General features: G+C 41.0%; 2 protein-coding genes across 2 annotated transcripts in view; one reads left to right on the top strand and one right to left on the bottom strand.

Annotated features, from left to right (window-relative positions):
• Positions 1-6,977, top strand: part of SMARCA5 (SWI/SNF related, matrix associated, actin dependent regulator of chromatin, subfamily a, member 5) — a 51,586-nt gene extending 44,609 nt beyond the window's left edge. Inside the window, exons 23-24 of the mRNA XM_036423626.2 lie at positions 1,014-1,028; positions 6,967-6,977. The gene's annotated coding sequence lies outside the window, so the exon portion shown is untranslated. The remainder of the gene's footprint in view (positions 1-1,013; positions 1,029-6,966) is intronic.
• Positions 6,978-9,722: 2,745 nt separating this feature from the next.
• GYPA (glycophorin A (MNS blood group)) lies at positions 9,723-16,668 on the bottom strand. Its single transcript, XM_036424105.2, has 4 exons — positions 16,529-16,668; positions 14,371-14,456; positions 13,147-13,225; positions 9,723-10,355 (listed from the first exon to the last, which is right to left on the bottom strand). The coding sequence occupies exons 1-4, from the start codon at positions 16,602-16,604 to the stop codon at positions 10,348-10,350; spliced, it is 249 nt and encodes an 82-aa protein (XP_036279998.1). The 5' UTR covers positions 16,605-16,668; the 3' UTR covers positions 9,723-10,347.
• Positions 16,669-19,393: the final 2,725 nt, after the last annotated feature.

A 19,393-nucleotide genomic window follows, 5' to 3' on the forward strand; every position in this document is an offset into this window, starting at 1 on the left:
GGTTGGCCAGGTACAAAAGATCACCAGAGTGAAAAGCCCTGCGTGCCTAGCAATGGACAATTGCAGGATGGATGTCATCCCCAGGGTGACCTTTCCTCCCCTAGCACATTGCTGGTCATGCCTTTTGGACCATCCTACCTTTCACATTGCTAGTCATGACCTCCTGACCTTTCCTCCCTAGAGATAGCATCTAGGTAGGCCTCAGTTGTATTTCAGCCAGTGACCTCCCTTCAAAACTCCACCCTTAAAACCCTTAGGAAAGAGCACATAGCCCACTCTCCCTCCTGGGAGCACCCATCTTTCCCTTCCTCCTCCCCTTCTCCATTCCCCAGGCTCATGACCTTTACCTTTCTCCCTTCTAAACTATAACCGCCCGTCTTTTGCCTTTGTAACTTGTTTCCTAAACCCATTTTTTTCCACCACGTACTTCTTCCACCTCTGTGATTTTCTAAATAAATGTTCTCTTATAGTTTGAATCTTGGCTCTGAATTCTTTCCTAACCAGACCTCACGTACCGAGGTTGCTAAACTCAGTTCTGGTCTGACCCCACCAGTCACACACCTGGTGCAGAAACATTCTAATGTCCTCACCATGGACACGCAGGTCTCTTACTCTTGCCTAAAACCACTTTCTTTCTGCTGTCTTGCATTACTGAGCACTGCATGTTTTACTTGAAAAACCTGTTCCCCTAAGTCCGATGAAGTTTGAAAATTGAGATCACAGTAAAGTCCAGGCCTTCAGCTATAAGCTCAAAACCTTCACCGGGGAGCTAGTTAGAAAAGCAGAATCTAGGGCCTCCTCCCAGAACTGCTGAATTAGAATCTGCATTTTAATAAGATCTGCAAAGGTGCTTCATATGCATCAAAAAATGTGAAAAGCACTGATTTAAAACATTTTGCCAAAGCAAAATAAAATTAAACTTTAACAGCTATGTAACATATCTTCAGATTAAGGTGACCTCCCAGTAACATGGATTTTATTTTAAGAGTAGGATTAGGAAGATTATTCAATAGTATTTCAGAGAAAATGTTTTTATCTCGAATATTAGATATACAGATAGCTTACCAGAGGTTACTCTGGTTGAAACTGGATAACCAATGGTTACGGGCTGCCTGTCACCACTTGAGCCAATTAAACAGAGACAGGGTTGAATCATATATGAGCGTTTATTCCAATACTGCCAGCAGTATGGGAGAGCAGTTGGTCACCCACAAAAATCTGCTCTGACCTCCCTTGCCAGTTGGCTGGTTATATACACACTAGCAGCCCTGCGTACAAATTCATGCATGAGTAGCTTGCTGCCACTTGCCTCAGCTGGCCACCTGCCCACCACCACTGGTAGCTCTCTGCTGCTAGTAGCTCGCTGCCCTGCCCTCCTGGAGCTCCCCCTCTCCCCTCCCCCCTCTCCTTCCTATAGGAAGATCATTATGCAGTTGGTCATTACGTCTTAAGGCGTAATGGGTAATTAGCATATTCCTCTTATTATATAAAATGAGAGAGAAGATAGCTATGCACAGCTGTAAGCTACAAATGTAATATAGAAAGGTGAGGGTAGAGTCTGCAGTCCGGCCTGCAGAAGCTCAAACTCTGACAACAAGGTGGCTAATCTCTGATGTCACTAACAGCTCAGCTCATTCCTGGGACTCGAGAATGGTCAGTGTTCCTGAGAAAAACTCCTGGAGGGGGTCAGGGTCCAGGTGCAGCAACTAAATCAAAGCGTGTCCTGTCCTTGGTCTATTCTCAAAATGTATTTCTTTTCTGAGTCATAGACCCATTTGGGCTCTGAGGTGTCTTATCTTTTGTAGGCCTGTTTCATCCTCCAGTTTCCCAGGGTCTGTAAGAAAACTTCTTATCAATAGTTAGTAAGGTAAATAATTATTAGACAACTGTGGCTCTATTCTCATTACATGTGTTTTTTTCCCCACTCTCAATTTTCACCATTATAATCAAAAGAGAAGACTCAAGTGGTTTACATGAAGTCCATTAGTCATAGATTAGGAAGGCAGGAATTGGAAAATCTCTGGAATTGGATGAAAAGTAAAATGGCCCTGGCTGATGTGGCTCCATCAGTAAGATGAGCGTCGTCCTTTGCACTGAAAGGTCTTGGGTTGAAGGCTCAATCCCCGGTGGGGGAGCATATGGGAGGCAACCTATAAATTTCTTTCTCTTCTCTCTCTCTAAAAATCAGTTTTAAAAAACATACGTAAGAAAAGTAAAATGAGACACACATCTTTTACATAGACGGGTGCAGGATAGTTAACAGTCGACAATTAACATGATAACAATAACTGGGAGGATTTATAGGGTCTGCCCTAGTGCATTGGTGGTGCCCCGAGGGGTCTGGAAAAAGGAGATTCTCTGACATTCCAAGGTATGTTATCTTAGGTGCCAAAGACCATAGACATGCTCAGTCAAGGTAAAGACTGACTTTTGTCATGGAAGATTCTAGCCTAGGACATGGCTACCTGCCATAACCTGCTTTTGGTTAAAATGTTTTAATTTCAGACCATCCTTTGTGATTACTGTAGGTCTCTGAGTTGGCAAGGCCACCATGCAGGCCTCTCCTGAGTGTATCAGGTGAGCATGTGATTCCTTTCCCTGCACAGAATGTTAGAGCGAGCGTTATCTGGGAACCTGCTGGCGGTTGTATTGAAGTCACTGTGCTACCTGGCATTGGGGTGCTTGGGTTCGCCAAGATGAACATGGAGAAGAAGCCCCAGAGAACAGACTTTATTAGGCTTATGCTCCAGCACAAAGGACGGAGCACAGAGGAAAGGAAGGTCAGCTTTGCTGGCTCTGCTTGGCTGCTTTTATAAACTGGGGACAAAGCGGGCTTGAGCACAGAGGTGGGCTTTCTGAAAAAGTCAGAAATTGTGGAATCTCCATCTCAGTGCCCCGTGACTTCCTTTTCCAGCTGCCTTGCCTGGTAACTATGTTTGTGCCTGCACTGTGGAGGGAAGATGGCCAGCTTATTCATTACTACCACTCTCTAAAGGTCATGTAGTGGTCAAACCTTGATCAACTTCACATGCGGGCCAGTGGTTTCAACATCTGCAAGGAAGCAGACAGTTGGAAAGGGAGATAGTCAGCTACCTCTGCGTCTTTCAGTAAGGAGGGCAGGGTGGGTGACATTCTTGTGGTCAGCTTCTCTGTGGTTCCTTCTGACAATCTGGTCTTACCTTGGCTTCTTGGCCGCCAGTATTTTCCATTCGCCAGGCCCAAGTCCCTCTGCTCTCTCAACTATCGATACATCTCCGTTATATTAGAGCAGTGTTACTCCAGGGTGTGCCCGAGGACCAGCAGCAGAGACAGCACCGAAAGCTTGTAAAAATACGAATTCTCACATCATGCTCCAATCTATTGAGTCAGGATCTGTGGGTGGGACCCCACAATTCATGTCCTAAGCATTCAGCTAATGAATTCTTCAGTCACACAGAAGTTTGAGGTGCACATTGTTAGCACACCTCAATATATCATTTTTCTTTGAATGGACTGTTACAGAATTTTTTATCATGACTTGCTTTTTCCTAATCGCAAAATTTATAAATCTGCCCAGCCAGTGTGGGTCAGTGGTTGAGCATCGACCTATGAACCAGGAGATTGTAGTTTAATTCCCGGTCAGGTCACATGCCCAGTTATGGGCTTGATCCTTAGATGTTTCTATATCTCTCTCTCCCTTTCCCTCTTCCTTCCTCTCTAAAATCAATATATATATTAAATGTATCATTCATATCTATATATTTATATATCTATATATCTATATATTTATATATCTATATATCTATATATCTATATATCTATATATCTATATATATCTATATATCTATGTATCTATATCTATATCTATATCTATATCTATATCTATATCTATATCTATATCTATATCTATATCTATATCTATAGTACATTTAAATGTAAGTACATTTAAATGTAAGTTGTGGGATATATAACCTTGGAAGAGGGCAGCAGAAGCCTGGCTGAAACCATCAGGTCCTGGCTGGTTCACTGGAGGCAGCGCCTCCTTGTGGTTTGAGACTAATGGAGCATCAATATCCACATTGTCAAGTATTCTAACTCGAGCCTTTGGCTGTGCTGTATCCTAGAAGATCACATGAAATATTTGGTATTAGCTTTTAAATCTTAGTATTATTAAAAAGTAATCAGTTTCTCCATGACTAAAGCATATTTTTTTTAAAAAATAGGTTTTTATTGATTTTTAGAAAGAGAAGAAGGAGAAGGAAAGAGAGATAGAAATACTGATGAGAATCATTGATTGGCTGCCTCTTGCATGTCCCTACTAGGAATCGAGCTCCCAACCCAAGCATGTGCCCTGACTAGGAATTGAACCAGTGACTTCTTGGTGCATCGGACAACACTCAATCCTAGAAAGAAAGTCTCCAGTGGGCAAGCAGCTCAAAGAGCTGCCCTGGGGTGTAGGCTAAGGGTCCTTTTAGGGGGTTAACTGCTTTCTTCTTGGCACTGACCTCTCAGGGCCTGTCCTGTCAGCTGTCCTTGTATGGAATTCAGGTAGGGAACATGGAGAAGGAGGGTCTAAGAGGAAGGAGAATATGCCAGGGGAGAAACAGTCAGGGGGAGAATCTGGCCGACAAAACCTGAGACAATCTAGGGGAGGAATGGGTGCCTTGGGATGAGGTCCTGATTAACAACACTTACCTCCCCCTCGCAGGTTTGGTTTGGCTCAGTGGAGAGTCAGCCTGTGGACTGAAGGATCCTGGGTAAACTTTCTATCAAGGGCATATGCCTCATTTGCAGGCTAGATCCCCAGCTCCGGTCAGGCTCAGGTGGGAGGCAACAAATGGATGTGTCTCTTTGTCTCTCCTCCCTTCTATCCTCCCTAAAAACCAGTAGAAAATTATCCTCAAGTGAGGATTAATAACAACAAATGAATAAATTAAAAAACATACCAAAAGCCCTGGCTGGTTTGGCTCAGTGGCTAGAGAGTCTGACTCTGGACTGAAGGATCCGGGTTAGATTCTAATCAAGGGCCCAACACCCAGGTTGAGACCTCCATCCCCAATAAGGGGCATGAAGGAGGCAACCGATCAATTATTCTCTCAAACTGATGTTTTTATCTCTCCCTTTCCCTTTCTCTCTGAAATCAATAAAAAATATATTAAAATCACACACACCAAAAAACAATACTTATATTCAAAACTTGCTCTACCAGTTCTGCCCGTTGTGTCCAGGACTTTCTGTCCTGGGGATCTGGAGTAAACTGTTTCATGGTTTTTGCTCTGCTCAAGTCTGTCTAACTGCCTACCACAGAAATACCTTCTCAATATTGCAAGTGGGAAAATCACCTAAATTTCTAACTGGAACCACTATTACACAATCATAGGTCATTGAACCTGAAAGAAAATATGTAAGTCTGATGTCATGTTGATGTAAGGGAAGTTCAATCAGATAAAGTGTGTTCATGAGTTTGGAATCCATGCTTTCTTATTTTCAGATGCAAAATTAGTGATTGCAAATGTTTCAGAAGAATGAAAAAACTCATAAAGACCTAAAGGAAACATTACGCAGATTTTGTCAAAAGCAGCCAATATATTGGATGATGAAATATAGGGTTTTCTTAGTATTTCCTAATAAAATTATGAAATATTATATAAGTCATTGAAATAGATGACAGCATTAATTGCTCTCTCAAGGTTTCATTTTTTAAAAAAATAAATAGGTTACTTATCCTGAAGGGATTGTCAATGTCTACTACCAAAAGTGTTATTCTTTTTTTTTTTTTTTAATAAGGAGGCTGAATTTTCTTTTTTAAAAAATATATAGTATTTTATTGATTTTTTTTACAGAGAGGAAGAAAGAGAGATAGAGAGTTAGAAACATCGATGAGAGAGAATCATCGATCAGCTGCCTCTTGCACACCCCCTACTGGGGATGTGCCCGCAACCAAGGTACATGCCTTTGACCGGAATCAAACCTGGGACCTTTCAGTTCGCAGGCCGATGCTCTATCCACTGAGCCAAACTGGTTTCAGCCAAAAGTGTTATTCTTGCCTTAAGTGTTTTTTTTTTTTTTTAGCAAAAATAAAAAAGAAGGTCACGTGACCAATGGTGGCACCCTCATACCTGCTGCTTATATTTTAAATCAGAAATAATATTGGATTTCATCTCTCATGACAGTTCTGAGAATTAATAGTAACCACTTGGAGTACAGATTTGGGGAGTTCAGCAAAAACATACATCAGTCATTGGTTCATAGAAACAAGAGAATCTGATAGATGAGAACTGTGAAGACTCTTGCCCAGAACGTAGAAATGTTCATTGTTCTCTGTGCACTAGGTTTTGCAATTTGAAAGGTTCTTTCAAAAGTAGAAAAATGAATAGAATTCCAACTGATTATATCTCATCACACTTCCTTGCACCAAAGTGCATGTGACTCTTTGACATGGTTTTTTTGTGTTTTGTTTTTGTCTCCTAGAGCCTGAGGGATCTGATGATTGTGACAAACACTCAGACTCACCCGGGGCCAAAAGAGATAGTAGGTCCGGAAGCTGAAGCATTCTTAGCTTATTCTTTTTCATGCTTCCCTCAACCCTGCCCTGCACTTTGGGGATCTCTTGTCTGTTTTCATTAAGAGATGTTTTTACTGTATTAATAGTTCTATCAGTTTAATCCTGTATAATAAAGGCTAATATGCAAATTGACTGAATAGCTTTGTGGTCAGCAAACTGTGGCTCTTTGGCCCTTTGAGTGTGGCTCTTCCACAAAATACCACAGCCTGGGCGAGTCTATTTTGAAGAAGTGGTGTTAGAAGAAGTTTAAATTTAAAAAATTTGGCTCGCAAAAGAAATTTCAATCGTTGCACTGTTGATATTTGGCTCTGTTGATTAATGAGTTTGCCTACCACTGGAATAGCTGAATGATCAATTGCTATGATGTGCGCTGACCACCAGGGGGCAGACGCTCAACACAAGAACTGCCCCCTGATGGTCAGCGTGCTCCCACAGGGGGAGCGCTGCTCAGCCAGAAGCCGTGCAGTGGTGGTGGTGGGAGCCTTGCTAAGGACATCCCCCAAGGGCTCCCAGACTGCGAGAGGGCACAGGCCAGGCTAAGGGACCCCCTCACCACCCCAGCAAGTGCACAAATTTCATGTACCAGGCCTCTAGTGGTTTTATGATGAGTGAACAAGACTCATAGGATTCAATAAAAAATAACTTTAGTTATTTTTAAAATATATTCTATAGAACTGGTTCTTCTCTTGCTTCCCTGTCAAAAGCTGGGTAGACCCTATTAATATTCCCAGGTAACACCAATGGTACAGGTATGTGCATGATATGGGTGAGATTTTATATCGATGTTTGCATAAATGATTCTAAATAAACCAGCAGGCTCTTACTCTGTTATTGTATATTAATATCACTAAAATACCCCTTTTCCCAGGTCCTTCCTTGGCTTCCCATAGCCTCCCTTCACAGTGTCTCTCGTTTCCCCCCCTCATTTTCTCCCTAGTTTAGACCTTTTTGCTCACACACAAGCAGACACTCAGGCCCGAAGGATAAAATTTTCTGATCAGCTTTACTCTTATCCCCTATTCCTGTCCCACATTTTAAGAAATTCAGCATGGACCTGTCATGGGATCATATTAGCTTTATCAGTCAGATTTTTTTTTTTACTATAACCTAATGCTAATTCTATATAATAAAAGGGTAAATAATAGGTAAATTGACTTTCACTCTAACACACAAGATGACCACCCCCATGTGATCAAAGATGGCCACTCCCATGTGGACACAAGATGGCCAACAGGGAAGGGCAGTTGTGAGATATCAGGCCTACAAAGAAGCGGGGAGAGGGGCAGTTGGAGGTGACGAGGCCTGCAGGAGAGGGCAGTTAAGGGTGACTGGGCTGGCAGAGGAAGGCAATTGTGGGCAACCAAGGCCTGCAGGGGAGGACAGTTAGGAGTGACTAGGCCAGCAGGGGAAGGTAGTTAGAGGTGACCAGGTTGGCAGGGAAGGGCAGTTAGAGGCAATCGGGCTGGCAGGAGAGTGGTTAGGGGGTGATCAGGCTGGCAGGCAGAAACAGTTAAGGGCAATCAGGCAGGCAGGCGAGTAGTTGGGAGCCAGCAGTCCTGGATTGTGAGAGGGATGGCTGCCTGGATTGGGCCTAAACAGGCAGTCAGACATCACTTGAGGGGTCCTAGATTGGAGAGGATGAAAGCTGCTCCCTGCACAAATTTCTTACACTGGGCCTTTAGTTTAATTATAAAACATTAAGAGAATAAAGGTCATTTCTTCCCACAAATTTTATTTTATTTTTAATATTCTTTTAAAAAAATATGTTTCTATTGATTTCAGAGAGAGAAAAAAAGAGAGGAATAGGGAGAAACATCCATTATATCTCAAACATGCCCTATACTGGGGATTAAGCCTGCAACCCAGGCATGTGCCTTAAGGGGGAACTGAACCAGTAACCTCTTAGTTCATGGGTCGAGGCTACACTGCGCTACACCGGATTCAAATTAAAATGTGGGAAGTCCATAGGTAGAAGTACACAGAAATTAACTGAAAAAATTCAAAGAAGTTGAAGCTATTTTTGCTTTAATCATTCTCTGATTCTCTTGCTCTGGTTTAGATGGCACAGTCACTAGAATCCTATTGTTTTTTACTTGTAAGTTACTCCAGAGACAAGGTTAGTCTCATGTTCTCTTTTGGTTCAACATTTTATTTTTATTGAAAAACGTACATTTTACTATTTGTTTGTTTGTTTATTTAATTGATATTTTTTCCAGAGAAGAAGGGAGAGGGATAGAGAGTTAGAAACATTGATACATTGATCAGCTGCCTCCTACACAATTCCTACTGGGGATGTGCCTACAACCAAGGTACATACCTTTGACCAGAATCAAACCTGGGACCCTTTCATTAATCAGCAGGCAGACACTCTATGAACTGAGCCAAACCAGTTAGGGTGAAAAACGTAAATTTAAAATAGTACATTGTCTTGTTTGGTTCTTAATGCATGTGATTAGATATAATATTGTTAAAACTACTTAAAAATATATATACCAACAGAATTGTGCTGTTTTTATTCTTTATTTTAAAAAGACAACTTAGTATAAGAACATTCTCTGAACATACAAGCAGGTTAAGATTAAATTTTTTAAAATTTATTAAAAAAATAATTTTAAGTCAGCAGGCCAGAAATGTACATAATGTTCCTCACTTATTATCTATCATGCAGCAGTGGAAAGCCACATGAATTTTTACTAATGTGGAAGTAGAAAGTCACAGGAAGGTAATTATTATTATTTTTTTAATACTGCTATTTATGTTTCATTATAAATGAGTGATAGCTGTGTAGGCACAAAGCCTTAGTCTCACATCTAGAAATTTCTTTTAAATTATTTAAAACAAGTTTCAAAACCTTCTTAATAAGAAAACCTAGGACTGGATGGATTAAAGAATTTAACTGGGAACACTAAAAAAGAATGCAACAGCAACCCATTGAAATATTCACCTGCATGTCAAGTTCACACATCTTGTTGCATTTACAGAGTTAAGTTTCTTTTGCAAGGAGAAGTCATGGATTCTTTTCTTTCTCAAGATTCTCTGACCCATTTACATAAGCACTAGTAACTCTTCCAGGGGAACACAATGAATGCATCATAGAGTGGCCTGGAGAGGTTAACGCTGTAACATCAGAAAAATTTAAATGAGCCGTTTATATATATGTAACATTTCACTTTTTTAAAATGGGAAAAACTTTTTGTATTGATTTATGCATTAAAGGATGAATGTAAGTGTCATTTTATATATCTATGTCGATGCCTATGCCTGTGCACACATGTGTCTTTATGTATATATGTATGTATGTATGCAAGGCATTTATTTCCAAGTACACACTTTATTATTGTGACTAAAAATATCATCACCATTAGTGCATTAGCATATCTTGCTTGTTCAGTAATGAAGGAAATTGTAGGATTTTATTTAAAATGAAAATAGATTCAGAAGTTTAGAATGCAAACAAAACTTAGATTTTACCTATAATATTACAAGCCTTTCATTTGATAGCACAATTATTAAAATACAATAGAAGAGAATTCCAAGTCAATTAACTATAAAAATTATGTTAACACACAAAAGCAACTACTTGAAAGAAACTATTTGTTCTTCATTTTGAAATATTAACAAGTACAGGCATTTTCCATCATTGAGTCAAAGGGCTCTTTAGGATGGACTTTTCATCCTGAAATTGTACAATTTAGGAATGTATACAATTTATTGTTCAGATTACATGTTAACTTTTCACTTGACTGAAGTCTCATATCTTTTAGTTCTTCCAAAATTTGGCTTGGTGAGCAGATTCTCATTGGTTATATTTCTGTAGAAGAATTATAAAAGGGGAAAAAATAGTATAAGGCGTAGTTATATTTAAATACAACAGAAAATTAATTCATAAAAAGAAATTTCAGAATTCTACATTCTTAGTGTTGTTCTTACATATAATTGTTGGGAAATGAAAGAAATTTCCCTTCAGACTAGATTTACTAGAGTTATGTGCAAAGATACAGAATTTCTTAGAAAATCTATCCTAAATGCTTTAGGTAAGAAACAAACATAATTGCTCTGCTCCTAGTTTCTACAGAGATGAGAAATTAACATAGAACTTGTGCAGGGGAAGAATATAGTGGGAAGGCAGTAAGTGATAAGTAAGTTGAATTACATATGTGTAACTTCAGAAAGTTAAGGTGAGCCCTGCTGGTTGAGCATCAACCTATGAACCAGGAGGTTGTGGTTCGATTTCTCTCTCTCTCTCTCTCTCTCTCTCTCTCTCTCTCTCTCTCTCTCTCTCTTTTTAATTGATTTTTTTACAGAGAGGGAGAGAGAGGGATAGAGAGTTAGAAACCTCGATGAGAGAGAATCATCGATCAGCTGCCTCTTGCATACCCCCTACTGGGGATATGCCCGCAACCAAGGTATTTTCCATTGACCAGAATCGAACCTGGGACCTTTCAGTCCCCAGGCTGATGCTCTATCCACTGAGCCAAACCGGTTTTGGCAACAATTCTCTCTTATCACTGCTGTTTCTCTCTCTCTCTCTCTCTCTCTCTCTCTCTCTCTCTCTCTCTCTCTCTCTCTCTCTCTCTCCCCCCTTTCCTCTCTGAAGTCAATAAAAAACATTTTTATTTTTATGATTTCCAAAGTCTAGAAAACCTAGTGAGTCCTTTGAAGGTAGGGACTTGGTCCAGGGTTAAAACTAAAAGCTGAACATTTACAGAACCTTGGTTATGCCATGATGTATGATAATCATAGGAAAATCTTCCATCGTTGCAGAATTAGATCCTTTCCTTTGAGTGCTGAAGCCCATTCCACAGAGACTTGATCTTGGTGGACATCTCCCAAAATAGATGCCACTCGGGTTTATGCTTCAGGCAAAGTTTAATAGGCACTAGATATTTAATTAGTAAGGTTATCTAAGAGGCCACTATGAATGAAATACATGAAACTGAGTTGGTATTTTAATAAATATTCGAGACAGCAGCCACTGTTCAGCTCTTATGAATTGCTCTCATGTTCTCTGTAAGGGAGTACCACCATCTGGGTGTTCTTTAATGTAAAAATCTCCCACTTAAAAAAAAAAAGTCTTTTTTTAAAACATATTTTATTGATTTTTTACAGAGAGGAAGGGAGAGGGATAGAGAGTTAGAAACATCGGATGAGAGAGAAACATTGGCCAGTTGCCTCCTGCACATCTGCTACTGGGGATGTGCCCGCAACCAAGGTACATGCCCCTGATGGAATCAAACCTGAGACCCTTCAGTCCGCAGGCTGATGCTCTATCCACTGAGCCAAACCAGTTTCGGCGTAAAAATCTCCCACTTTTTAAGGCTGGCAATAAACACTCTTTTAAAAAACAACACGACATAAGGGAATAGTATTCTAAACGACAGACAAACTGTACCCAGAGTTCTCCACATGTTGTGTATTTACTTTGCAACTGAAAGAGAAAATGAAAACTATGGCCATGAACTGTTCTAGATGCTGTAGTTCATGTATTCCTCATGAAACTCTACATGATTGACTCTATCATTATGTCCCTATTAAATTATCTTTGTGTTGACTATCATTATCTCCACATGAGTAACTTGCTCAAGGTTTTAAGTGTTGAAATATGGACTCAAATTCAGGTGTGGCTTCAGATCAGGGGCTCCTTGATATAACTTTATAGTTTGGGAAGTAAGTGCACTGAAGAGTTTTGTTTTTGCGTTACATACAGCAAGCATGTCAACCTTGTGGCCCGCTGGCTGTGAATTTGACATGCTTGACTTACAGCATTTGTGTTGCTTTTCTTAGAAAAAAAAAAGATCCTTTATGCTTTGTCTAGTCTTGCTCAATAGTAAGAGCATTGGACTGAATGCTCAAGCGTTTGATTTCTGGTGAAGGGCATGCTCAGTTGCAGGTTCTCCAGCCCTGGTAGGGGCCTGCTCGGAAGTCAACCAATTGATGTCTCTCTCTCACATTAATGTTTCTCTTTCTTTATCTCTCTCTCCACAGCCTATCACCCAGCAGAGGAAGGCCCTGACCACTGGCTGAGGCTTGCGATTGATCGCTCTGCAGAGGGAGGCCCAGGCCACTGGCCGGCGGGGCAATTGATTGGGGGCGAGGGGTGGGGGTGGCTTCGTGATCACCCCAAAGAGAGAGGCCCAGGCCACCCTCTGCACAGCAATGGATCGTGGAGCCCCGATTGGGTGGGTGGGGCCTCTCTCTGTGGAGCCATTGATCTGGGGGCCCCACAATCGATTGCTCCACAGAGGGAGGCTCAGCCAGCCAAGTGATCTTACCCCATGCCTGTCGCCTACAGAGAGAGGTGACCAGTGGGGGGAGGTGGGAGGGCAGTGCTGCACAGAGATGGCAAGCAGTGGCAACCAGGAGAAGGATAGGCCCTGATTCCCGGCCATGCCTAGGGACCCTATCTGAGGGGTCCTGGATTGCAAGAGGGCACAGGCAGGGATGAGAGACAACCTTCCTCCTCCTGTGCACGAATTTTGTGCACCGGGCCTCTAGTAGAATATAAATGAATTCCAGTTGGGCACACCCTTCCCAAATCAGAAAGATGTAATTCATTAATTTATTTCCCTTCCCCAATAGGCAATAAGGATAGTAACACCAACCTGGATTTCTTGTTTCTACAGAACTTAAAGGAGCGTCTGTGTCATGTGAGAATGTGGGCTCCACATTAAGCGAACGTTTCTATAAGTAAAAGGCAAAAAAATATTAATGTCAAAATTTTCTAAACTTAAGACACTATAAAGAAAAATATCTCAGATGAAAAAATTTTTTTTGGCTAAAGTTATTCTCTTTGTAAATCACTTTGTAGAGTCCTCCCCCCCCCCTCTTTTTAGAAAGGTCATTATTTCATAGGTACTTATGAACTTTTATAAACTTGTATTTCTAAATAGTAAAATACTATTTGTCATTTTCATAGCTGAATTATTACTTCAAACATTGACTGTCTTATTTCCCTGCTTTAATAAAAAGCTAAAATGGATTACTATTTTATAAAGAGATAAAAATCTCTTAGACATACTGACCAATTCTACTACACTCATGTAGAAGATTTTCTCTGAATTTTGTCAACTAGGTATTTCATTGACTTTTTCAGATTTTAGATCATCAACTAAGAAAAGACAAAAACATACTTTGTCATATATGCTCAAACACAAAAAGAAAATCTCTTTTATATTTATTTTGCAGACAAGAAGACTGCCTGTATTCAAATCTTCACTTATATTAGTCAAACACTCCTTTAATTTACTTTTGTTAAGAAAGTGTTATTTAGAGAAGATCCATTTACATGGAGTAATGACAATAAGGCATAACTTTAGGTGGTTAAGTCACATTAAAGAAGTAGTTCAAAGAAGAAAAGGGCAAAGGAATTTAGTGTAGATTTACCGTCAATCTTGCTATAGCTTCCCCATTGCAGTGTTGTTACCCCATTAAACAAACCTTTTAAAATTTTATTTATTTATTTAAAACATTGATTATACAGAGAGGAAGAGTGAGAGAGATAGAGAGACCAGAGAGAGAGAGCATTAATCAGCCACCTCCCACAGGTGTCCCGACTGGGGATTGAACCTGAAACCTGGGTACGTGCTCTGACTGGGAACCCCCCTTTTGTTGTACTGGACAATGCTCCAAATCAATTGGCGTGTTGTGTGTTCGATTCCCAGTCAGGCCTTTGGGAGGTGGCCAACCGATGTTTGCTTCTCACGCTGGTATTTCTCTCTCCTTCCTCTCCTTCTCCCTCTCCTTCTCTCTAAACCAATAAACCAAAAAATCCCCAATAGCCTCAGGAAAGGATTGAAAACAAAACAAAAACCAAACTAAATTCTCACCTTAGTTAGCTTGCCAATAACATAAGCAAAAAGGAGTATAATTCCAATGATACCAGCCAACACCCCCAAAATAATGACTATTATCACTATGGGAGAAAAAGAGAGCATAAAATTACAAAACTGTGACATAAATGACTGCATATCAATGAAAGAAACATTAATATACTTTATCTTTCAAAAAATAAGACAGCCGGGGGAAGGTCAATGGGGAAAAAAAGAGACATATGTACTACTCTTTTTTTTTTTAAATTTATTTTATTGATTTTTTACAGAGAGGAAGAGAGAGGGGTAGAAAATTAGAAACATCGATGAGAGAGAATCATCGATTAGCTGCCTCTTGCACACCCCCACTGGGGCTGTGCCGGCAACCAAGGTTCATGTCCTTGACCGGAATCGAACCCAGGACCTTTCAGTCCACAGGCTGACGCTCTATCTACCGAGCCAAACCGGTTTCGGCTGTACTACTCTTTATAATACTTTAAACAACAAACAAACAAACAAACAAACAGAATGTAAATATACTTTATCTTTTAAAAAACAAGGTTTCCAAAGTAACCACATGAGAAACTGAACCTGTGGATAGTAAAGTCTTTTGTTCAAGGACACACATCTGACAGAACCAAGACCCCAGGCTCCAACTCCAAATTCAGGGCTCTTCACAGGGCCTTACAGGCGACCATGGATGGCAGCTGTGTGGATGTTCTGCCCCGATATGGGAAAAATCGTGAAGTGTTTCTTAGGATCAAAGTGACGAGAGAAAATAATGTCTTGACATAGAACGGGGTATTGGACAGATCATAGAATCAGAACTTCGGAAGGAAACTGGTATAAGCAGTTTGCAAATGAAGAGAAGAAGCCCAGTGAGTTTAAGTTACTTATCCTAGGTGAGACAACTAGTTAGAAGTTACGTGACCATAATTCAGGTCACCTAGATTCTAAGCTTCTGGTCCTTCTACATTATCTCTATGCATACTCTATAATATACTCACTAAAAAGATTTTTTCCCAAATCTTACATGTGGGGAAGGAAACAAAGTTTATATTAGTGGTACTCTCACATATTCATAGCATATTTATAGAGATTCCAAATTAAGTAAATAGAAGGCAAAACATATAGGTAAATGGCTTATTTATTTGGCTAGTTTATACTTAAAAGTCTTACTATTGATTAAAAGAAAATGAAGTAAAAGCCCAGCTTTTCTGTCCACTTAGCTTTAATGCAATAGTGATTCAGTTCCACAATTCATTGTGTGTGTGTGTGTGTGTGTGTGTGTGTGTGTGTGTGTGTGTGAGAGAGAGAGAGAGAGAGAGAGAGAGAGAGAGAGAGAGAGAGAGAGAGAGAGAGAGAGAGAAAGAGAGGTTTGGACACAGGTCAAGCGTGAAGGGCAGCTCAAAAATGCAGACTAGTAAATCAGCACATAAATGACTAATGTGAGATCTACAGCAGCATATAAGAAAGAAAGTGACAGTCCCCAGGTATAGAGGGTTTGGAAGACAGCCCCAAAGTGGTAGCATAGGGCCAAAAATGAATAGAGATTGAGACATGAATGGTCTGTATTTATTTTTGATAAGAGTCAATTAATGAGATGACTTAAAACTCTTTGCTTTCTTCATGGTAGGTATAAAAGAAATTCAATTGTTTTATGAGCTCTTAAGAGACTTTTCTCTAGTAACTACGGTGGTTAGAAAACTAAAAAAGTCTAACTTAAGATAGAAATTATTGTTGCCCTAGCCAGTTTGCTCAGTGGATAGAGCATCGGTTGGCCTGGGGACTGAAAGGTCCCGGGTTCGATTCTGGTCAAGGGCATATGCCTGGGTTGTGGGCTCAATCCCCTCTAGGGGCATGCATGAGGCAGCTGATCAATGATTCTCTCCCTTTTTCTTCCTCTCTGAAATAAAAATATATATATATATATAAAAGTAGAAAAAATATTATCAAGTTATGTATTGCTAGTTCCAAAATGTTTAAGAAAATAAGAAATGCCTATTTTAACTTTAAAAAGAGCATATATTGTTTGCCTTTATAATATTGTGTGATTAAAATTAATTACATATGCTTTTGTTTTAAAATTTGATGCTTCTTATTTTTTTAGGCATTTGGAACTAGGAATACATAATTAAACTGGAAAGATTGTTAGTCCATGTAAATATTAACATACCTGGTTCTGAGAACATGTGCTGAAGTTGTCTTCTTGCTCCTAAAAAGACAAAATTTAAAAATAAATCAGAATGCATAAGTTACCACGTGTAAAAAATACCATTTTGGAATTAGATTACTTAGTGTGTTTCTTTTTAAAAAATTATGTTAGTGAGCTATTGTTCAAATTTTAACTGCTGCTAAAACTTATAAGATACTGTCTTACTACTAATAATTCCATATCTACTTTCAACTACCCAACAAGCTTTTAAGGTCAGAAATTAACAAGCAGTCTTATTGACTGAAGTGTAGGGTATTACAAAATATTGAAAGAACTATCTACTGAGTTCCACAAGAAATAGTGGATTAAAAATAAAAAATTAAAAATAGCCTTGGCCAGGTGGCTCATTTGGTTGGAGTGTCGTCCCGTACGCCAAAAGGTGACGGGTGTCATTCCCAAATGGGACTTGAATGAGAGGCAACTGATTCATGTTTTCTCTCTCAAATCAATAAAAACATGTCCTTAGGTGAGGATAAAAAGAAGGTAAAAATAAAATACTAAAAAAAAAATTATTTCAAATGTAAAAATGGTGAACAGAAAGGAGGTGCATTGAGCTATCACCCCACATGAACTTCAGTCGAACCCAAAAGAGGTCACATTGCTATCAATTTTCCAAATTTATGCCAGTCACTAATTGAATCCAAACCCCTTTTGTGTCTCCTCCGAGCTTTTGTCAACATCCCCCTAAATGCTTTGTCTGCAGAAGTTCCCAGTACAGTTGCCCTAATGCTTCGCCAGTTACCTCCCCCTTATCAGTCCACAGTTTACATTTCTCTTTCTGTACCATTTTATCACAAAGCCCTCTTCCTACTGCAACCACACTATTTTCCTGCACTTAGTTATTACCAATAACATACACTGAGTGGCCAGATTATTATGATCTCTGAACGCACAATAATCTGGCCACTCAGTGTATTTCCTATATAATTCTATATAATAAAGGCTAATATGCAAATTGTCCCCTCGACCAGGAGTTTGACCAGCAGGCAAGCTGGCTAACCATCCATGTCACCTCCCCCTGGCCAGGCTGGCCAGACCCCATCCATGGATGAATCCATTGGGTCACTAATATCTACACTAATAAAAGAGAAACATGCAAATTGACCAAACCTCTGCTATACCCACCAGCCAGCAGGAGCAAGTATGCAAATTAACCTAACCAAGATGGCTGAAGCCACAAAAGGAGCAGGAGGCTTGGGTTACCCCGGCAATGGGAGAAGCCAAGCTTCCTGCCCTGTCCTGTCCTGGTCTCCACTCAAGGCTACAAAGTTTCAATTATAGAAAATAAATAAATCCCAACAAAAATGGTGGTAGCCATGGAGCTGGAGAGAGCAGGAGGCTTGGGTTGCCACCAGCGATGTAGGAAGCCAAGCTTCCTGCCTTGCCTGGGCTGGCTTGACCTCTGCTCCAGGCTACAAAGTTTCAATTATAGAAGATAAATAAATCCCAGATACCAGGGCTTCTGCTTGGGTTGTCAGGGGGTGTGGTCGGCCTGCAAACCACCACAGGCCCCTCACCCAGGCTGCCCCATGCCCCAAGAGAATCCCCACCCTGATCCGGGACACCTTTCAGGGCAAACCTGCTAGACCCCACCCATGCACTAGGCCTCTATCTTATTGAATAAAAGAGTAATATGCAGATTGACCATCCAACATACAAGATGGCTGCCCCCATGTGGTCAAAGATTTTGCCCCCATGTGGACACAAGATGGTCACCAGAGATGGTCAGCAGGGGAGGGCAGTTGGGAGGGACCAGGCCTGCAAGGGAGGGCAATTGGGGGTGATCATGCCTGCAGGGAGGGATACAGTTAGGGGTGATTAGGCCAGCAAAAGAGGGAAGTTGGGGGTGACTGGCCTGCAGGGAATGGCAGTTGGGGGGAGACCAGGCCTGCAGGGGAGGGCAGTTAGGGGTGACCATGCCTGCAGAGGAGGGCAGTTAGGGAAATCAGACTGGCAGGGGAGCAGTTAGGCATCAATCAGGTTGGCAGGGGACTGGTTAGGAGGTGATCAGGCTGGCAGGCAGAAGTTGTCTACTAATTAGTAGAGGCAACTGATTCATGTTTTCTCTCTCAAATCAATAAAAACATGTCCTTAAAGTGAGGATAAAAAGAAGGATAAAAATACAGACCATAGGCAGGAAGGTGAGCAGTTGGGAGCCAGCAGTCCTGGATTGTGAGAGGGATGTACGACTGCCTGTTTTGGGATTAGGCCTAAACAGGCAGTCAAACATCCCTCGAGGGGTCCCAGATTGGAGAGGGTGCAGGCTGAGCTGAGCAACACCCCCTCCCTTGTGTTGAATTTCATGTACCAGGCCTCTAGCATGCATATATCCTATATAATAAAAGCCTAATATTTAAATGTCCGAACATCAGAATGACCAGTTGCTATGATGTTCACTGAACACCAGGGGGCAGATGCTCAATGCAGGAGCAGCTCTCAGCCCTTAGGCCCTAGGCCAGTCAAGGCGGGTGCCAGCGGGAGGGCCCCTAGTCTCCCCACCAGTTGCCCTGCAGAGGGAGGTGACTGGCAGTGGTAGGGGGCTGGGGCCGACAAGTGGGCAGCACCAGGCCAGCCAAGACACGTGCCAGCAGGGGGACCCCGATTGTCCTGCAGTAGCCCTGATCATTTGCCAGGCCTAGGGACCCTGGTATGTATGTGTGTGTATATACATACACACACTAGAGGGCATACACACACACACACACACACACACACACACAGAGGGTATATATCTACACACACACACACACACACACACACACACACACACACACTGAGTGGCCAGATTATTGTGTGTTCACAGATCATAAAAATCTGGCCACTCAG

The sequence above is a fragment of the Pipistrellus kuhlii genome, unplaced genomic scaffold (genome assembly GCF_014108245.1).
Source record: "Pipistrellus kuhlii isolate mPipKuh1 unplaced genomic scaffold, mPipKuh1.p scaffold_m20_p_8, whole genome shotgun sequence".
NCBI lineage: Eukaryota > Metazoa > Chordata > Mammalia > Chiroptera > Vespertilionidae > Pipistrellus > Pipistrellus kuhlii.